Raw genomic sequence first — 19,972 nt, 5'->3', positions numbered from 1 at the left:
TTCAATTGTAATCTGATGCATGTTCAAATGAAATAAAACCATTACCATTACCCATATCCTGTTTACTTACTCATTAGCAATGTTAATGTCACTTTAGTGACATTTAGTCATTGCACAATGTTGTCAGTTTTGTACTCCTTTATTTATTCTTAATGAATTCTCTATGATTATCTAATCAAAACATGGCTTATCATTTATTTTATTTGTCTGTTTTACAGTGTTTGTCAGTTTTCACTCCCTCACTTCTTTTTTCTTTTATTCCATTACTGAATAACACAAAACGTAATATAAAATCACACTTAGGGAATCACTAGCCCTGATAAGAGCAGCCTCCTTCACTCTGGTTTGTCCGGTTTATCTCACATGCAAAACAATGATGACATCAGTACTCAGTGTTTGTGGATGTGAGTGCTGGGAGAGTAAAGGATGCTTACTGAGCAAAACTATCCAAAAAGATAAGACGTCAAACAAACTGTGCACACTGTATCACATCCTCAGTGCCAGACAAGGAAGAGGAGGCACAGAAAGAACCTTGTTCATTAAGTTTTTTTGAGGAGTGTCACTCACCATGAAGTACAGGACGGTGGTGATGTACATGGAGATCGGCTGCTTTGTGTCTTGTCTCTGCGGCTGGATCCTGGTGTGCTCCACCCTTCCCACAGAATACTGGACTTTCTCTGAGGTGGGCAGCATTGTGATGACGACCTCTAATTATTACTCCAACCTGTGGAGGGACTGCATCTCCGACACTACAGGGGTGTCTGACTGCAAAGACTACCCCTCCATGCTGGCCCTGCCTGGTATGACACTCACAGTTTTGCTATCACCTATAACAGGGGTCTCAAACTCAATTTACCTGGGGGCCACTGGAGCTAGGGTCTGGCCAAGGCTGGGCCGCATCAGGTTTCCCCCCCCCAAAAAAACGTATTTATTAAAAACAGAAAAATATACAAACTTTTTCAGTGCTTTGGTTCCGATTTTCTACAAGAAAAGCTCTGATAAAACATTCCACTGTTCTCAAATATCTTAATTTTTATTTTTCTGCACAAAATAAGATGACAAATAAATAAACAAATCAAGAATAAAGAAAATCAATCAATCAGTAATAAATAAATATAATAATAATAATAAAACGGCAAATAATAAGAAACCACATATAGTTGGTGGGTAGACAAATTATTTTTTCAGATTAAAATTAACAAAGCATTATTAGAGCCCTGTAGACATGACAAAACACGACTATAGTCACATTTATACTCTTTTTATTTACAACATATTGCGCAACTGCAGGGTCTTGAGACACATGCTAACTCGCAAACTAGAGAGCTAGCGACCTAAACGGTAGCCTTCAAGTTATTTCCTTTAAACTTAAATAGCCAAAAACTTACCACTTCCACACGGATAAGGAGGATAACTATTAACAGTTATTTAACCTTTAACATGAACATTAATCAAACGTAATAATTTTTTCTGGGTACATGATACCATACAGCATCCATATCAAACTTGTGCGGGCCGCACTAACATTAATTTTTCATATCAAGGCGGGGGCCTCAAACTAGTGTCCTGCGGGCCACATGTGTTTGTATTTGTATATGTAAACACCTCACTGTGATGGACAGCGTCATACGGTCTAAATCACATGTTTCTTTCAGTTTTCCTGCATGCCTGCAGAGCGTTGGCAGTCTGTGCAGTCATCACCGGCTTCTTTGGAGGGGTTCTCACTCTTGTGGGCATGAAGTGCACTAAAATAGGCGGATCAGAGGTTGCAAACGCGAGAGTGACCTTCGCAGGTGGCATCACTTATCTTGTCTCAGGTAAAAATGACTGCTTGGCTACGACTTAACGTCACAATCAGCATTTCAAAAAAAATTAAAGTTGTTTTTGTGTCAGGGTTCTGTGGTATGATCACATATTCGTGGTGGGCCAACAAAGTCATCACAGAGTTTGTAGACCCAAATTTCAGGGCACAGAAGTGAGTATGGTTTGAAAAGAAAGATGATAAATCAGGAATGAAAAAGATCCATGACATTCAATTTACCTCATAATTCAGATTTGAGCTTGGAGCTGCAGTTTTTATCGGCTGGGGGGGCTCCATCCTTTTGCTCACTGGAGGGAGTGTGCTGAGTTTTTTCTCTGGAAAAGAAGGTCTACCATCTGGGTAAAAAAGAAATACGTATTAACAGTTTACAAAAAAAAAAAAAAATGCGGATCGCTGACACATTATTTTGGATAACTTCTTGTCACATACAGTTCCTCAAAAAGGCCACGGAGACCAGCCACTTACGCCACAGCTAGGACCCGAAGGACCTACATGCTGCCACAAACCTCATCCAGGGTAACGCTGGGGCCACCGCTGTTCTACCAGAGCAGGAATAGTCGACCGAGCAGACCGCCGACAAAGACGACTCGCACCTTCAGCAGGGATGACTTTGTCTGAGCAAAAGAGACATTGAGACTTTTTAAAAGACCTTTCAGGTACAGATGGTGAAGATCAACCCTGGTCAATACAGGACTTGGGCTGCTTCATTTACAAGTCAGTTCATAGTGTCAAAATGAATGTTTACGTACTTTGTAACATGTAGATTATAAAGCATATGTAGAATAAGTCTTAGGATAATACAAATATTTTCACCTAAAATATCAATTTCAGGGCGGCACGGCGGTCGAGTGGTTAGCACGTAGACCTCACAGCTAGGAGACCAGGGTTTAATTCCACCCTCTGCCATCTCTGTGTGGAGTTTGCATTTTCTCCCTGGGCATGCGTGGGTTTTCTCCGGGTACTCCGGTTTCCTCCCACATTCCAAAAACATGCTAGGTTAATTGGCGACTCCAAATTGTCCATAGGTATGAATGTGAGTGTGAATGGTTGTTTGTCTATATGTGCCCTGTGATTGGCTGGCAACCAGTCCAGGGTGTACCCCGCCTCTCGCCCTAAGACAGCTGGGATAGGCTCCAGCAAACCTCGTGAGGAAACGCGGTAGAAAATGAATGAATGAATATTAATTTCATTGTGTTTCTTGTACTGTTTACTTTAAACACACATGGAAAGCTAATATAGAACAAGGACCAAATCATATTAAAGACACAAAAGAGAAAATAAGTGAGCATGATTATTTCTCAGATTTGCCTTTGGCTGGCCACAATAAAAGGCTAGTCCAGTATGTGCAGCATAACTACTATATGGGGGAGAGGTATGCTATATGTATGTTATGGATGACTACAGGTGCATTTTGAATGCAGAGTGATATGATAAGATCCCAAGGCCCATTGTTATGCCAACATCTAAGTTCTTGCATGACCAGCAGACTCCCCGGACATATCACCCATGTTTGGGATGCTCTGGATTGGTGTATACAGTATTTCCCTAATACAGTGCATATTTTGGAGTGGCCATTTATTGTGCTCAATCTAAGCCTCACCTGTGCAATAATCAGCCGTCTGATCATCATCTTGATATGTCACACCTGTGACATGGATGGATTATGGAACATGAAACATTTTGTTAGAAATAGAAACATGATTCCAGAACTATTCCAGAACTGCTACATACCTGGAATGTCCAGAAATAGGTGTTCAGGTCTCAGTGACGTGGCCAAAGTAAGGCCACAAGGCAAGAACACATTGTTGAAACATTGTGGCAAGAAATATCTTTTTTTTTTTAAGTTTTCATGGAGTAATGAAATGTGAGTAAATCTTGACAGGACCAGTTGGATGGGCCCATAGCTCTATCAATATCGCCGGCATATTGGATTTGTCAAGGCTACGTGGTAAATGAATACAAGTAAATGTACCTCCTTTCATTAAACAGCATTTTATGAGTATTCATTGATAGTGCAGCCTTGACACATCCCATAGGGCAGCAATGTTGACCTATCGCAGCAGTGGACAAACTAACTTGATGCAGTGTCTATGTATTGTATGTCTATGGAGTGGCGGTTGCTTTGTGTGAATACATAATGAGGTTATGTTATCACGATTACGGATAATGACCTGTATTTGTAAAATCCTTCCATCCACTGAAGACTAACGATTGATGTGTTGCACTTTTTAGCTGTATAAAACCTTCCTTTCTACTTACAACAACAGAAAGTGAAAGTTGAGGTTTGTATGTTTGCAAAATAAATGACATTTATCAAAAATACACATGGGGGTTTATTTAAAATATGTGTTTTTTTTGCATTTTCTGCCCACTTTGTAACAAATCCTTCAACTACTGCTGATTGTTGGAGGACCAACAGTACAGATATACACCATCTAGAAAGGAAACAAACAGTTATAACTTCCTAATACCCTTTCCCTTTCAACCACTAAAACATGATGGATACATGGATACAAATCTAAATAAATATCTCGCTTCTTTTAATATTTATAAAACAAGTGTGAATCACTTCCTTGTGTATTGCTTGTAAAAATATCTCTAAATAGAAAAATACATGTTAATTTAACAAAGTACATTTTGACAAGTTACTGAAGCAGAGAGTTGGCACAGGGGGTGAGGTAATATTGAAAATACTAAGCTAAGATAAGATGTGTTTGTTTCTCAATTGATTTTTTTTTTAATAAATGTATGCTCTCATTGAGGTTCTAGGTTTTTGGCTGCTCAGTGATAAGGATGTGAACAATACCACGGGCTGCTTGTTGTTTGTGGCTCTTGCATTTTGACCGAAGTTGCTTGAGTCTGATGAGTGTAACTTGTGCTAATTGTTTAAATCCTCCGAGTCACAGATGTCACTGAGGTAACACAAGCTGCTTTTCAAGGTGCTCCCTGTTCCGCCTTCAGTCAAACCTAGCAAGGCACAAGAAAACAACGCATCATCAAAAGTGAGAAATTGAAAGTTGAATATGCGTTCATCCATTTCCTATGAAAATTGCAATTTTGTTTATTGTACTATTTTTTTTTAGTTTTGTAGCTTTTTTGCTATCATATTTCCAATAAAGATATATGGTACCTTTGATTCACGGTGTGCCACAGCCTTCTAGTGAGGCTTACAGCGGACCAAATATGGTAGCAGGGGCACTAACCTAATCTGGGATCCTTTCCCGGGGACGTGTCTCTTCCCGTGGAGGTGTCCCACACACTGGTGCTGGCTGAGTCAAGGCTCCTTATAGCAGCTCCGGAGTTGTGAGGCGCTTTAAGTTTTCCTTTTTTCTCCTCAAGAAAGGAATCTGCATCCTCGCTGCTCTCTTCTAGATCTGAGGACTGTCCACATATTCCACAATTAACTCATTACTTATTACACAACGGTGTTCACTGGGAGTCTCACCACAAATTCCTGAACCTCATCTTTCCTCTCCGGTAAAATGTTCACGCCCCCTGCTGGTTTCTTTGACACTTTATTTGCAAGCTGTCTCTCGATTTTCATTGCCAGGTCACTGATTTTGTTGTCTAAAATCACATAGTGAATACATTTAAGGCATCAGTGGAGAAACATTTTGGAATAAACAACAAATCCATTGTATTAATTTTTAAATAAATATTAAAGTACAGGTTATTAGGTGCAGCTTACCTTTAGCAAAGTTTGACTTTTCTACATTGCCATTCTGGTCTTGAAAATTCTGGAGCCTCCTGGGGTCAATTTCCTGCAGCTCACTGACATCTGACACCTCCTCTTCCTCATCATCATCATCATCATCATCCAGTTTTGTAATGGCTGTCTTGGTCACACCACCAACAAACTGTTTGTTAGAAGGCAAGAGCCTGGCTGGAGCCGGCCTTGCCTGGATCATATTGGATTTTATTGCACTTATTTGGACTCCTTCCTCCTTATTCATTCTGGCCTGCATTTTGCCCCAATTAAGTTGAAGAGGCTCATCCTCCTCCATGTCTCCGTCCTCGTCTTCTGAATTCTCTAAGGAACTGAAAGGCGGAGTCCTAAGAAACAAGAAACAATTACTGTTGTTCCATTTGGAAAGAACAACCAATCACACACACAGACATGTGAAAAACATGGCTACTAAATACTATTGCGCAAATATAACAATTAGGGGTGTCAAGAAACACTCAGTTCGAGAACGGGACTTAACATTACTATTAGGAAAAGTACAATGAACAAATGTACAAACATATGTTATCAATACAATATATTGAAATCTATTCATTTAATTTCTATTAGGTTAGTGTTCTGTACTCTGTGGGCAAGCTAGTGGATCAGCCTCCACCCACCAGGACAAAGAGACCGTCTGACTGACCAAAGGGATCACTCCATTCATGCCGTTGTTCTATGGAACAAAGTCACCAAGGTGCTGAAACCAGTGCACAGAGTGAACTCTCTTCCTGCCTGTTAGGAGGCGACAGATGAGGAAAACAGGCATGTATGCTGGTAAAATTATTAAGTTCATTTTTTTTCTGTGATTAATGAATGAATTTGAAATGAATTTACTTATTATGATCGCTGGCCAGCATCCATAGGACATTTCTTTCTGAACGTGAAATCTTGTGACTCCGTAATCTTGCGAGGTCTTGTGACACCCCTAATGATAATCATTTGAAATGTTCACTTCTGGTTGTCAAAGGGATTTGATTTACTTGAGAGGGATGTCTCTTAAAGACGCTTTCTGGCTGGGAGTGGATGTCTTTGGTTGGGTGGTGGCTCGAACTCTTGGTGCTGGCTGGGGTGTTTTGGCCTGCCGAGCGACACCTTCACAGATACCCTGTGTTGACCTGGAGGGCAAGCTGCTGGATCGAGGCCGAGACTGCAACACTAAAAACAAGAGAAACGCAAACAATGATACTGACAATAACTTACGTCTTTAGCTTGGGAGATGCTTTCAGAGATTTGACTAATACCGTCACAGTGACTGCTAAATATAGTAGCGGGATTAAGCTTGCTGTTGAGTCATTTTGTGTGTGACTTCTTGAGTCACATAAAGACTTTAAAAGAGGTGATGTCATTTTAAATAACTTAATCATACACTGAACAGAGTGTCTGGATCTGCCAGGAGATTGGTGTTCAGGATTTCTGCTATTCCCTTGAAGGCCCAATTTCTGATCCACAGAAGTGCTGATGCTGTCCCGATGCTGCCAAAAGTCAGGCATTTCCCTTGCAAAGATCTGCTGCTTCATACGCCTATTATCCAGGATGGATCTCAGATCCTTGGTCTTCAGTTTTCTCTGATCCTGAGGAAGGATGTACAGAAACAAATACATTTTCATAAAGTTCTGTTTGACATTGTGATACGTTACCTTCAGCAAGGTTAAGTCTGTTTGAGTGCAACCCACTGGGATGTGTCACGCTAGATAACTCCAGCTAAAGTGGGCAATGGCTTACCTGCGTTACTCCCAGGCTCTCTAGCTCCTTCATTAGAAGATGTTCAAGATGTCGCCTGATTTCCTTCTTGTTGGGGTTCCTTTTGATGGGCATTGTGTGTTTCTTGTCTGAAACAGGTTGAGGCTTTTTCTCCACTGGTCTCTTCTCAGGGATGCTGGTCAAGTCTGTAAAAGATTGAATTTCTCATTTATTAACGGTTCAGGTCTAGAGGTGGCCAGGAAACCTACATCAAAATTAAAAGTAAAAACAAAGAGATGGTTGCAGTCACAACAAAGCTGAAAAAAATGGTTGATGAACAGATTTTGAGCTTCCATGCAGATAGCATGCAGTCGACCAACTCTGCTAGAGTTTCAGGTGCTGTTTTACCTTCCTCCTCTTCTGACAGCTCCTGTATAGGATCCAGCTGAGGAACAGAGGTGGGCTCCTCTAACAGAGCAGCACATGAGGTCAACAGAACATTGGAAGTTGGGGAGATAAAATAGTGGTTACAAGAGGAGAGCGACGGGAGGGGAGTTGCTATATTCCTTCAATGATCCTTCATGCAACAGAGCCATGCTAAGACACTCTGGGAGTGATCAAGTGATCAAGTTTGAAAACTCACCAAGTACAACTTTCTTTGCTTTAGGTTCTGGAGTCGGCGTATGGGCCAAAACTGAAAAACAAAAAATTAGATCACTGACTTGAGAATCACACTGGCCCTTTCCTGATAAGCTCTTTATCTTTACCTGGGACTTTCACTACTTTATTGGATGGATTTGAGGGTATGTTGTGTATCTGTAAGATCACAAAAATACAATAAAAAGTATTGATACATCTGCTAACATTAACAAATGCATGTTTTTTTTTTTTTATGGCACTATTACAGGAAAACTATCAACTTCCTGTGGATTAAGCCACCATACAGTATAATCATCATATCACTCAGCTCATGGAGCAAATACAGGATATCCTGAACAAGGGCTGAGCTTCCACTCTGCTTCCCCTTCACTACACACTCTTTAGTGTACACCGATAAATGTGAAACATTGTTAACCTGTTCCTTCTGAGTCTGGATGATTTTCTCCTTCTCCTGCAGCCTCCTATGCATCTCCTGCAGCTGCCCCAGGCTGTGTTCCTGGTGCTCCGACATGGCCAAGTGTAATCTGTTCAACTCTGTCTGCAACTGACAGGACAATACATTTTCAAGGAGGATGTTTCTCCCAGGACTGTTTTAAAAAGCTGCAGAGAATGTTGTACCTCATTCTTTTCTGAGTCGTGAAGAGTCTTTATTTTCCCCAGCCTGGACTCCCACTTCTTGTCCTAGAAAAGGATGTTTAGATATATTTCTGTGTAAAAGATTTCATATCCAGAATACAAAGGTTATGTATACCTGCTGCTTTTGTTGCTGCTCCAGCTTTTGAATGGCTTGTATCTGCACCACTTCTAATGCTTTAAAATGCTCAAGTTCTTGTAGCAGGTTTTTGTCCTTGGATTGCTGTTTTTCATCCTGAAAGTACAAAATACATTACATGATAGGTATGAGGTAGAATGGAGACAAGATGATCTTTGTCGTGTTTTTTTTTTTCATGCCTCCGCTGTTCTGGCTTGTCGGATGTGATGTTGTTGAAGCATGTCCTTGAGGTTTTTCAGCTCCAGTTTGAGGCTTTCCATCTGGGATTTCTTTTCATTCTCTCTCATCTCTGAAAAGGAGGTATTTAAAATGATGTACTTGTTTTGTTTGGCATTTACACATCCAGTACTGTGCAAAACGTTTAGGCCATACAGCATAGTAGGATTACACTGAAAACACAAAACTGATTTCCACCAAACATGTGTGTGTGTCACATGATTGTTGGTGAGGATCTGGATAAAGATACACACTAATACATTAATCCCTTGTTTAGTGCGGTTAATTGCTTCCAGACTGTGATTTTGAATTTCCGCAAAGTAGGATTCCTTGTGTAAGACCTTGTAAATAGAGCCCACTAGACATGAAATAACACCCCTATAGTCACCAGATTAGCCATATTAACATAGTAACTGGTGTTAGGGATTATTGTGCCTGTTGTGTTACTGTGCCCCAGACAATGGCCGGTGGAAATCGGATTTGTATTTTGAGTGTATATTGTGTCAGAATGATTGTTGCAAAAAATGTCTAAAATCTTTGGCACAGTAGTGTACATATTCACAAAACGCAGACTCACGTAGCTCATTCTCTTCTATGTGTCGTTGCAACTTTTGATTCTGTGGAGAAGAATAATCGTTTTCACAATGTAGTCCAGAAATGACTTACAAATACAGCCGCCATACACTCTTACTTCAGTTGTTTTGGCCTCCAACATCTGTTGCTGCTGAGCAATCTGCTCCTTAAGAGTGTTCATCTCTAATTTGAGGGCTTGGATCTGAGATTTTTCCTCACTGTTTGATTGCAACTCTGATAAAAAAACAGCATTACACAATATCAAGGTTGTGCATAAGTTTTTTTTACTGTTTCAAATTGCTTCAAAACCGACGTGATTGGTTGACTTACGTATGTCATTCTCATCAGGGTGGCGTCGCTGCATGTGACTCTGGAGGAACGTAGGGTTGAGGAAGGTTTTTTCGCAAAACGCACACTAAGACACAAGTTGAGCACAAAAGTAAAAAAGGTTCAAGTTAATCAAGTCTCAGACATGAGATGTTTGTCAGTGATGTCATTTTCCCACAATACCCACAACAGTCTAGAAATAAACTGTACAACAATATGTCAAACACGACAAATGCCAGCTGTGCCCAAAGGACACACATATCCTCTATTAATTATTCAGCAAGGCAGTGCTAGCTGAGCTGCTCCTGCACACCTAGCAACCACACGCTGTCATGACAGACACTATCTGTTGCCTTGCCAACAACAGCTTGCCCCGGGTCAGAGGCAGCCCTTGAGGAACAGGTGGGAGCATTTTTTGGACTGTGCTATAAATATCCTAATAAAAATGAATACATTTTGCTGTTATGTGCTACATAAAATTATGCAAATAAACAAGTATATAAAGTAAGTTTCATGTAGGGCGACAAATTATATTGTTAGGTGAAGACTATGGGGGGTTTTAAGCAAGGGAGGGAGGTTCAATAGCACTTGTCACCCCTGTGTTAAGTAGATTAAAATCCCAATTGTCACCAAAACCAACCATCTGCTAGTAGCTGTAAATGTAAGCCGTTTCAGAAATGAAGCTTATTTTACTCATTCCCAAACAACAGTTCTAATTCATTAATAGTCACAACAAAACATGCTGACAGGTTCTTATTTCTGTTCAATACTATTATTTACACTAGCCCTGGTTGTGAAATGCTCTCAGGAACAATAGACAAGCTGGGGGTGCTGAAGAGGAAAAAGGAGGAGGGAGAGGGGGAGGGATTTAATAATGGCGGTAGCTGTCGGTTTGCCTCCATCATTGCCAAAAATTGAAACCTATGGAAACAATGTCGACAGTACCTTTTGACTGTTCGTGAGTTGTGGTGCAAAGAGAGTTTGCTGATTGCGTATGATCTTCTTCCTGTTCTTGAGCTCGGTAGTCATCGCCTTCATGCTCTCCTCCTGCTTCTTTAACTGAGCCACTAGCTGCTCCTGCTGCATGTTGGCGTTGGCTAGCCTCTCCTCTGCCGCTTGCAGGTTGAGTGTCAGAAATTCTTGACAGTGGAGGAGCCATTCCACCGTCAGTTGGGCCAACTGGAGGATCTTGATGAGAGCTCGGTCCACGGGGCTCTGACAGCGCTGACACCGCTCCCCATCCAAACTGCAGAAGGTCACGGTACTTATGTGTTCCTGTAGGACATCCACATCCAGCTGGCTAATCACCATGTCGATATCTACGGCGTGGATCCTCCGCCAGTCCACACTCTCCCTGCGCTGGCGGAACCTGAAGGGCAGAATGGTGGGTGTAGCACTGGATGGAGCCATGCCTGGTGCAGGATGTCCCCTTGCAGAGTATTGGCTAAGAGGGGAATTCAAAAGGGATGGAATCCCTGCAGATGAATGGTTCCCCTGGGTGTCACTGCTGTAGGGGTAATAGACGCCGTCCTGAAATGGCTGAAAGAGACAATAAACAGCAGCCTTTATGGCACATCTGGCTAGGCATGCAAACACGAACACTTCATAATAGCACAAGTGCCCCATTTTCTCCACACAATCTTAACGACTGGCATACAAAAGCCTTGCGTGGCCATAATGCACGTACATTTAAATCTACCTATTGGGGCTTCCCTGGTCCAACCGAGTGCTCCTTACCATCTCCGAATCATGAGGACCCACGCGGAGATCACAAATCGAGAAGCCGTGGTTTCGTTCTGGTTCCGCCCTCTCGCCGACAACAGGAGAAACGCCGAAGCCGCGTTGCCGTGGAAACAGAAACGAGCTTCCCTAAGGGAGATAAATGTTATCACAACACAACCGCAGTGTTTCCCCACCAGCAGCGATTGAACAGCGTCCTGTGGGAGTGACTTTGAACAGATCTCACAGCTTTGTGAAGATATAACATCCGTTATTCCACGTTAACAAAAGCTAGCTTACCTGCTATGCCAGAGGACATTTATCGAAAATGGTCGTCGAGTTTGCTCAAAGTGCCGCTAATCCCCCCAACAATACTACATTCTACGTTTAGTGCTCGCATGACTCCCACATTCACAATAGAGTACATGTTTAAACTTGTCCAGGGAGCGCCAACAAAGCTGTAAGGTGCTAAGAATTACAAGCCTTGTTGTTTGTGTGCTACTACAGAGAAACAGCCATTTCATAACGGAGATTTGAGTTCGCTTCCACGGACAACAATGAAGACCATCATGTTTAAAAAAAAGCCTCCAACCACGAAAAGTTGAGTTAATCAGTCACCGATAAGCTTAGTAAAAGACAGAACTTACAGTCGTGGTAGTCGACGTTTATAAATCAATGCAAATACTTTGGAAAAGTTTCCCCCCCCATTGTGGACCCAAACAATTTCGGGGTGACTCGCGTTCTCACTTCCGGTACCTTCAAAGTAAATCAAAATACTAATTGAAGGCGAACCCATTTAAAGGTACCACTGGGAAAGATTACATCGTGAAACGGTAAGTTTATTAAAGTCAGATGCTGTAAATCCTTTTCATTATTACTTATGTTAAGACAGTCACTGTCAGTACTTGCTTAAAACCAACCTAATTTACATTTAAATATGTATTAAATTTGTAATACATTAACAGAGAGTGGTAAAGTCGGTTAGGTAGATAATAATTCAAAATAGCGGTAAGTTTCGAAACTGTCTAAACTGTCTAAGTCTAAAACTGAAGTCAATTTCGAAAGTGTTCAAAATGTATCAACGCTTGCTAATGTTTGCCACGCAACAGGCATCACTACACTTACATTCATAGCCTTTTTTTCAAAGTTTTGCCACTGATTTTGGGGGTGACGTACATATTTTCGTGCACTTCCGGTACCTTCAAAGTAAAACCAGATGATGATGAATACTTCCCTCCATTTTCCCCAAAGTGTAATGTTATGTAATTTGGCATTTGTTTTCTTTTTATGACGTTGCTTTTTCATTGAACCTAGCAAGAAACTACCCCTCGCTCTTTGTAAAGAATCGTTCTATTAATAAATGTAATTATTTATAATAATGTAATTTTTAAAAAAAGTTGCAGTACACGTCAGAGTAAAGCACTTGTAATGTCAAATACGACCAGCAGGTGTCAGTACAATCTAATGCGTGTGTTTGGTACTTTGTCTCGTGCTGCAAAATGATGCTCAGCAAAATGTATCATGTAATGTACATGCAAATACAATATACAATAGACAATTCATATGCTTTGCTGTGGTCATAAAGAAGCACAAGATAAAAGAATTTAGCCTCCACAACACAACAAGTGAAGCTGAGATTATTCTTTTCAAGTCTTATGCTGTCAGGACATGAACTCTTCATCAGACTCCCACAGCTGGAACAAGCCGACTGTGCGTCTTATACCCAGCCTGTCCTCAGACTGCCTCAGCCGAGTGTTGATAAATAGGGATTTTAATTCCCGCCGACAAGAGCAGCAGAGTCGCCTGAGGCAAAAAGGGAGACACTCCTTCCAGGTTGTGTCCAGGCAGCGCTCAAGTGAGGCATTGCAACAAGATATCAGGAGGTTCAGCGATCGGACAAGATGCTGATGCACAGGTCTGGAAGTCATCTGTTTTTCTTGAGCTTTGGAAACGGCCTGTGATGATGCTTACTCTCTCTCACTTAGTCACACAACAGAAAAAGGAGAAAGACATAAAGAACTTTGAAATAGGTAAAGCACAAGCATACTCCCACTCTGCTGCTTGATATACGAGTTCATTTCCCACGCTATTTTTTTTACACTGCAGGTAGCAACATCTTCAGAGTTACCCTTGAGACAAGCTCACACCGCTTTGGGTTTGTTGGTATCATAGTTCATGGTTCTGCAGGTGCGTATTTTATCTTTATTTATAGAAGATTGTCATCTGTCAGTGCTGTGATTTACTGCTGATCAGTCCAGTAACACACTGTCATCTGGGATAGACTTCAGCTATAGTGGCGGAGCTAGAAATTTTTCATTGGGATGGCCAATGGGGTGGCCAGAGTGTGACCGGGGTGGCCATGGCCACCACTGGCCACTCTCAGTTGTATACATCAGGACATATCAGACACATTCCAATTAAAAGTCTTAACCCATTCAAATCAATTGAATGTGACACTTCTGGGTGATTTTACGTAAAGCAAATGACTGGAGGCACCAATTGCTTATTTAGCAAAGGTTTTGCTAATGCAGTTTTGTTAATATCACAAAAGCCAAGTGCCGGCTCGCATGCCACCGCTGGTCCAAGTTGAAGCCTACAACCGCCTGCTGGGTTTCATCTCAGGCTCTTTGTTGTCTATTTTCAACAAGGCAGTCTCTGGGGTCACAAGTGGTGAATCAGCTTTGTGGGAAGGAGTGATGAAAGCGTGCAGCGGCGGCGGGGTGGGACAAAAGTGCCATCCCACATATACTTTCATCGTCCCTGGTGAATAATACGGAAGAAATAAAATATGCCAAGTAAAAGATGAGTGAGTGAGTTACCTCAGCTTCTGCAAGGGTCGGTAGTTCATCTAGAGCAGGGGTGTCCAAAGTGTGGGCTCGCAACTTCCATCCATTTTCAATACCGCTTATCCTCACGAGGGTCACGGGCATGCTGGAGCCTAAAAAATCTTTGTTTATTTATTTGTCAAATCATTTACATTTAAATCATATATATTTTGGGCAGGGGAGATTGGGGGTTGGGTATATTGGTTGGATCTGATTATTGCGGGGGGTCATGACCCCCCTACTCCCTGTGCAAATTACGTGCCTGAACATACTGTAGGTAACAGAGAGTGTCGATGTGGATGAAGTAGCTTATGTTTGCTTATAGACGGTGAAGAGAACAGATTGTACAAAAAAAATTCTACAATTTTCCACTGTATTTTCCACAATTATAAGTTCATTCATTCATTCATTTTCTACCGCTTTTTCCTCACGAGGGTCACGAGCATGCTGGAGCCTATCCCAGCTGTTTTCAAGCGAGAGGCGAGGTTAAACCCTGGACTGATTGCCAGCAAATCACAGGGCACATATAGACAAACAACCATTCACACTCACATTCATACTTATGGACAATTTGGAGTCGCTAATTAACCTAGCATGTTTTTGGAATGTGGGAGGAAACCGGAGTACTTGGATAAAAACCCACGCATGCACGGGGAGAACATGCAAACATCCATGATTTTTCAGTACATGCCTGAACATACTCTAGGTAACGGAGAGTGTCAATGTGGATGAAGTAGCTTATGTTTGCTTATAGACGGTGAAGAGAACAGATTGTACAAAAAAAATTCCACAATTTTCCACTGTATTTTCCACAATTATAAGTTAACTTCATAAAAATTGGCGTAAATTGTCATTTGGCCTGAATAAGATGATTGGTCATGCAGCGCTGCCTGGTGTTCACATTTCATTTCCACATTTAATTTCCTGTGTCTCGTGTGCTCTGAAACTGTAGCGCCCGGTATGAAAAATATACGATAGTGATTGGCTGGCGACCATTCCAGGGTGTACCCACAAATATTGTCTGATCTTTTTTTTTTTTTTTCGTGATATTGACTCTTGAAGCCAATTCTTGTGATGGTTTGATCCAAATTAGAATTATCCTGTCTTGGTATAGAGCTCTATGTCATTCTACCTCCATATGCAAATATTGTCATGCAGACTTTAATGAAAACATCACTGTGGCAAAGAATGGTGATGATTCCCAAAAGTTCCCAAAAGAGAAAGAGGTGAGGTGCATTCAAGTACATCAAGTACAAGCAATTCAAAAGTTAAATAGCACCATCCTTACCTCATCACTAAAATTCAAGTAAAAATACAGCCTAGATTCTTCATTTATGCTTTCATTAATAAGCGACAAAGTAAAGAAAATTATAAAATGCAGTACTGATGTATTCATATGATTGAAAACAGTATTTGATCTCTGTCATAGATGGATAGGTCATTCCTTGATCCATGCCCCACTCCTCCACAAAGTTCCTAGAACTCCACCCATCTATTTCCTATACCAATTATCGTGTCCAGTCGTGGTGAAAATGGAGCGAACCACGACTGACCTTTGAGAGAAAGGTTCACTGCATCTTTCCTTCTATTCTATGCATTTTGATGTATTCTGGTTGCCAGCCAATCGCAAAGTACATATATAGACAAATACTCATACTTATGGAAAATATGGAGTTGCCAATTAACCTAACATGCATGGTTTCGGAATGTGGGAGGAAACTGAAGTACTAGGAGAAAACCCACAGAGAGAACATGCAAAGATACAGAGATTCCCAAGCGGAGAATCAAACTTCCCGATAGAGCTCTGTGCCATTCTACCTCCGTATGCAAATATCGTCTTGCAGACTTTAATGAAAACATCACTGTGGCGGAGAATGGTGATGATGATGATCGAAGGGGAAGCAAAATCTGACTTATGAATCACACTTGGCAGCAAAAATAATACCTGGTTAACACACTGTCACCAGCTGTTATGTCTGCGTCAGTCATTACTCTCCGGTTTCACTTTACAATAAAGTAGACACAAAAAAAAACAAATGCATGGTTGATATGTTCCTTCCTCATTAAATACTCTCAATTTTGTACTCAACTAATTTTTCAGAATAATTAAAAATGGTGATAAGTTATGTTATGTCCCAAACATCTTCCATCTTTTGGGCATCCCTCATGAAGATATGTAGGAGGGCTCAAAGAAAACTGTCTCTCTGAGCCATGGCAGTCATCCAGAATGGGCCTTCTTTATATTCAGAAAGCATCTCCTTTCAGTGTGGGACAAGAGAAGCACTTAACGTGACATTTAGAGATGATCAGATGTTCTCTCTGAAGGCCAATGAGGGAGGGGGTGGAGAAAGGACAGAACCAATGGTGGTGTTGCAGACATATGTTTTAAATGCCAGGGGGAGGGGGGCGCTTTGTCAGGGAGCTTTAGCCCCAATGATAAGAGAATAACCCAACCTCTGGTGTGCACCTCTTGTCTTGTAGCGGGGGGGCTCATGGTTAAGCTCTGTCTGAAACAGATTCATCTCTTTTCTATCAGGTATGATCTTTGAAGGCTTAGGGAACAATCTTCTTAGACTCTACATTAGTGCTGCTGTTATCCTTGGAAAATCAAATCCATATATGCATGGTGCATTTTGAAGAGTACAGGATAGTACAGGATGGGCACGCTGAGCTCTAGATGGACGGGACAAGCTTTTTGGGATCAGATGTTTGTAATACGCATTACAACTGGGGCTGGCATACATTGTTAAAATCTCCTCCAAACCAACCGACAACCAACAAGTGTCATGAACTTCACTTACGAAATAATGTTTCCTACACCTTTTCTACACTTTAAACTGAATCCCACTCACACAGAGTATTTGGTCTGCTTCCTGATTGAGGTGTCTGCATGTGACAGCGACGATAGACAGGGAAATGACTTTACAGGAGCTGGAGGATCCAAAACGAGAAGCAGTCGTTGCCATGACAGCATTGCCATCTGCAGATTGCACAAGCTTATTTTTGATTTTATTTATTGATAAAATTTTCCACATGTACGGAACACACTGGATAATTGATTACCATTTACGGTTTATTTCCACACACAGGGCATGCAATCAACAAGGCTAGTTCCCTACTAATGTAGCCTTCCTCACACTTCCTGGTTGTGTCTCATGTGTGCCCTGACGTCATGGCAGGATGATATCTCAAAAACATAACTAAACATAACATAACTAACTAAAGTGAAGCAGAACAAACAAAATGTGACATTATAGAACCAAAGTTATTTGTTTTTGAAATGTAGATTTTACAGGATAGCCTACATTATTTACAGCTTCCAGATACACAGGCCTGCGTTTAGTGAGGCTACATGCAGCTCATTCATTCATTCATTCATTCATTCATTTTCTACCGCTTTTTCCTCACGAGGGTCAACCATTCAACCATTCACACTCACATTCATACCTATGGACAATTTGGAGTCGCCAATTAACATTAGCATGTTTTTGGTATGTGGGAGAAAACCGGAGTACCAGGAGAAAACCCAAGCATGCACAGGGAGAACATGGAAACTCCACACAGAGATGGCCGAGGGTGCACATGCAGCTCATATATCTCAAAATCTGATACTTTGGCATTGTTTAACACAAGAATACTGTAACACTGCACTTTACTTTGAATATGCGCCATGTTTGTGCCACATAGAAATGTGCTGCTTGTAATAGAAAGAGAACATGTTATTTTATTCATTCATTCATTCATTTTCTACCGCTTATCCTCACGAGGGTCGCGGGAGGTGCTGGAGCTTATCCCAGCTGTTTTTGGGTGAGAGGCGGGGTACACCCTGGACTGGTCGCCAGCCAATCACAGGGCACATATAGACAAACAACCATTCACACTCACATTCATACCTATGGACAATTTGGAGTCGCCAATTTTTGGAATATGGGAGGAAACAGGACAAAACATGCACAGAGAGAATATGCAAACTCCACACAGAGATGGCCGAGAGTGGAACTTTACTCGTGTGTCCTAGCTGTGAGGCCTGTGCGCTAACCACTCGCCATGCAGCCCTCCCATGTTATTTTAGTTGATGATTTTTTAAACAAACTGTTTGCAATAAATATGGTACGTTTTCTATAACTTACAGTACACTGCAAATTGCAGTATCCGTCTCATTTTGCACAAACAGCGTTTATTTGTGAAATGCATCCAGTAGCATGCAAAAGAAGAATAATGCATTCATTACATGCCAATATGGAGCCACTGCAGTGATAATCAAAAGTGAACATTGTTACTGGTACCTACATAACACAACATTTCTGATACAGTCCTTGTATTGGATCTAATATTGTGCATGGCGCAGTGTGTGTTTGTAGAAAATGATTATCTTGCCAAATGAGCCTTGATGGAATGGAAGAGATAAAGCACATACAAGACATGCTGGTGTTAAGGCCAAAAGAAATGGATGTCCTATAGGTTACTTGGGCATGACCTTTAGTAATCCTCCCTTTAACAGATTGTTGTCATTTTCCTCATAACCTGTTGCTCTTATAAGGGATGGTGGACTTCACTCACACACATAGAGGCATGCCGCAAAAATTCAAAGATAAGTCATTGTCAGGGGGCATCAGCAGTGTAGAAAATGGTAAAAAAAATACAAAGAGCACCCTTGTTTAATCCCCTACTAATATATTTGACATATAGTGCTTTTAGGTACCTCTAACGTGCATGACAGAAAACTTGATGGAAGGAATCTTTGGTATAAAAGCAAAAGCTTTTCATCAGTAGAGGTTTAAACTTGAGCTATTACTCAGGCTAAATGACTCTAGCTGTAGATAAGTGCAGTCGTCACATGTTCATGAGCCATTGTGTCCACAACACACGCACAATGTATTGACTCGCAGAGCTGGAAACTCTCCATGGTGCTGAAACACCAAGCCTGACTGTGATTTTCTTTCTACTTGTCTGACGACGTAGAAAGTTGAAAGTAAAAAAAAGTGACAGGTCAAAAGGTCTTGGATGTGACTGAGCAACAAATATGATTCTCACTTACTGTATTACCCCCCCTCCCAAAAAAAAAAAAACAATTCATTGTGATTTCCTGAATACACGTCTACTTGCATTACAATAGAAATCAAGATATCACATGTCTGCAGTTATTCTTGGGCAATCAAAAGACTTTGTGGTTGTGTGTTAGAGTGTCTGTGTGTGATTAGAGATGCTGTTGCGTCACCAGCTTGGCAGCCAGGACAGATGACGGACACAGATGTATTGTCAAGTCATCCTTAACATAGAGAGGAAGTGTAGACAGCTGTGTTTCAGCTTAAACGACCTAATTTGGTTATAATGATGAAGGTGATTCTGTTAGAATGGATTACACTCTAATTGATCGAAGTCGAAATGTGAAACAAAAACAAAGGAGAAGGGAGTTGCTGGGGAAGGAGACTGGGGAGAAATAGAGCAAATGTCGCAAATTCAACTGTCGCAAAAACAGGGCGTGACTCGCATATGTTCACGATGTCAAAAATACAAAAGGAACACATTAAACATAACAACTCGTTTTCTGTCTGGGACGATTTCAGTGACGGGGATTTTATTTTGTAAGGTTCCCAACAGGAAGCTTGTGTTGACCCAATTTCGCTTGCCAACAGCTCTCTCACAACGGC

General features: G+C 41.3%; 2 protein-coding genes across 6 annotated transcripts; one reads left to right on the top strand and one right to left on the bottom strand.

Annotated features, from left to right (window-relative positions):
- Nucleotides 1-446: 446 nt before the first annotated feature.
- On the top strand, nucleotides 447-4,122 carry LOC131104745 (claudin-10-like). The gene is made up of 5 exons (XM_058052246.1): nucleotides 447-800; nucleotides 1,656-1,817; nucleotides 1,894-1,975; nucleotides 2,054-2,161; nucleotides 2,254-4,122. The coding sequence occupies exons 1-5, from the start codon at nucleotides 569-571 to the stop codon at nucleotides 2,438-2,440; spliced, it is 771 nt and encodes a 256-aa protein (XP_057908229.1). The 5' UTR covers nucleotides 447-568; the 3' UTR covers nucleotides 2,441-4,122.
- On the bottom strand, nucleotides 3,795-12,467 carry dzip1 (DAZ interacting zinc finger protein 1). 5 transcript variants are annotated; one of them, XM_058052244.1, is made up of 20 exons: nucleotides 12,144-12,467; nucleotides 11,465-11,646; nucleotides 10,723-11,316; nucleotides 9,781-9,865; nucleotides 9,569-9,684; nucleotides 9,455-9,494; nucleotides 8,841-8,950; nucleotides 8,641-8,757; nucleotides 8,508-8,570; nucleotides 8,305-8,433; nucleotides 7,997-8,045; nucleotides 7,873-7,923; nucleotides 7,638-7,697; nucleotides 7,272-7,435; nucleotides 6,916-7,120; nucleotides 6,530-6,704; nucleotides 5,511-5,875; nucleotides 5,268-5,389; nucleotides 5,026-5,203; nucleotides 3,795-4,789 (listed from the first exon to the last, which is right to left on the bottom strand). In XM_058052244.1, the coding sequence occupies exons 3-20, from the start codon at nucleotides 11,185-11,187 to the stop codon at nucleotides 4,701-4,703; spliced, it is 2,583 nt and encodes an 860-aa protein (XP_057908227.1). In that variant the 5' UTR covers nucleotides 11,188-11,316; nucleotides 11,465-11,646; nucleotides 12,144-12,467; the 3' UTR covers nucleotides 3,795-4,700. The 5 variants fall into 5 exon arrangements, with proteins under 5 accessions (XP_057908227.1, XP_057908228.1, XP_057908224.1 ...); XM_058052245.1 differs by having other exon boundaries at nucleotides 11,477-11,646; XM_058052241.1 differs by having other exon boundaries at nucleotides 3,796-4,789; nucleotides 11,515-11,646; nucleotides 12,144-12,466.
- Between the last annotated feature and the right edge of the window lie 7,505 nt (nucleotides 12,468-19,972).

The sequence above is a fragment of the Doryrhamphus excisus genome, chromosome 16, assembly GCF_030265055.1.
Source record: "Doryrhamphus excisus isolate RoL2022-K1 chromosome 16, RoL_Dexc_1.0, whole genome shotgun sequence".
NCBI lineage: Eukaryota > Metazoa > Chordata > Actinopteri > Syngnathiformes > Syngnathidae > Doryrhamphus > Doryrhamphus excisus.
Note: the sequence above shows the minus strand (reverse complement) of the source record. Positions and strands in the feature narration are given on the sequence as shown.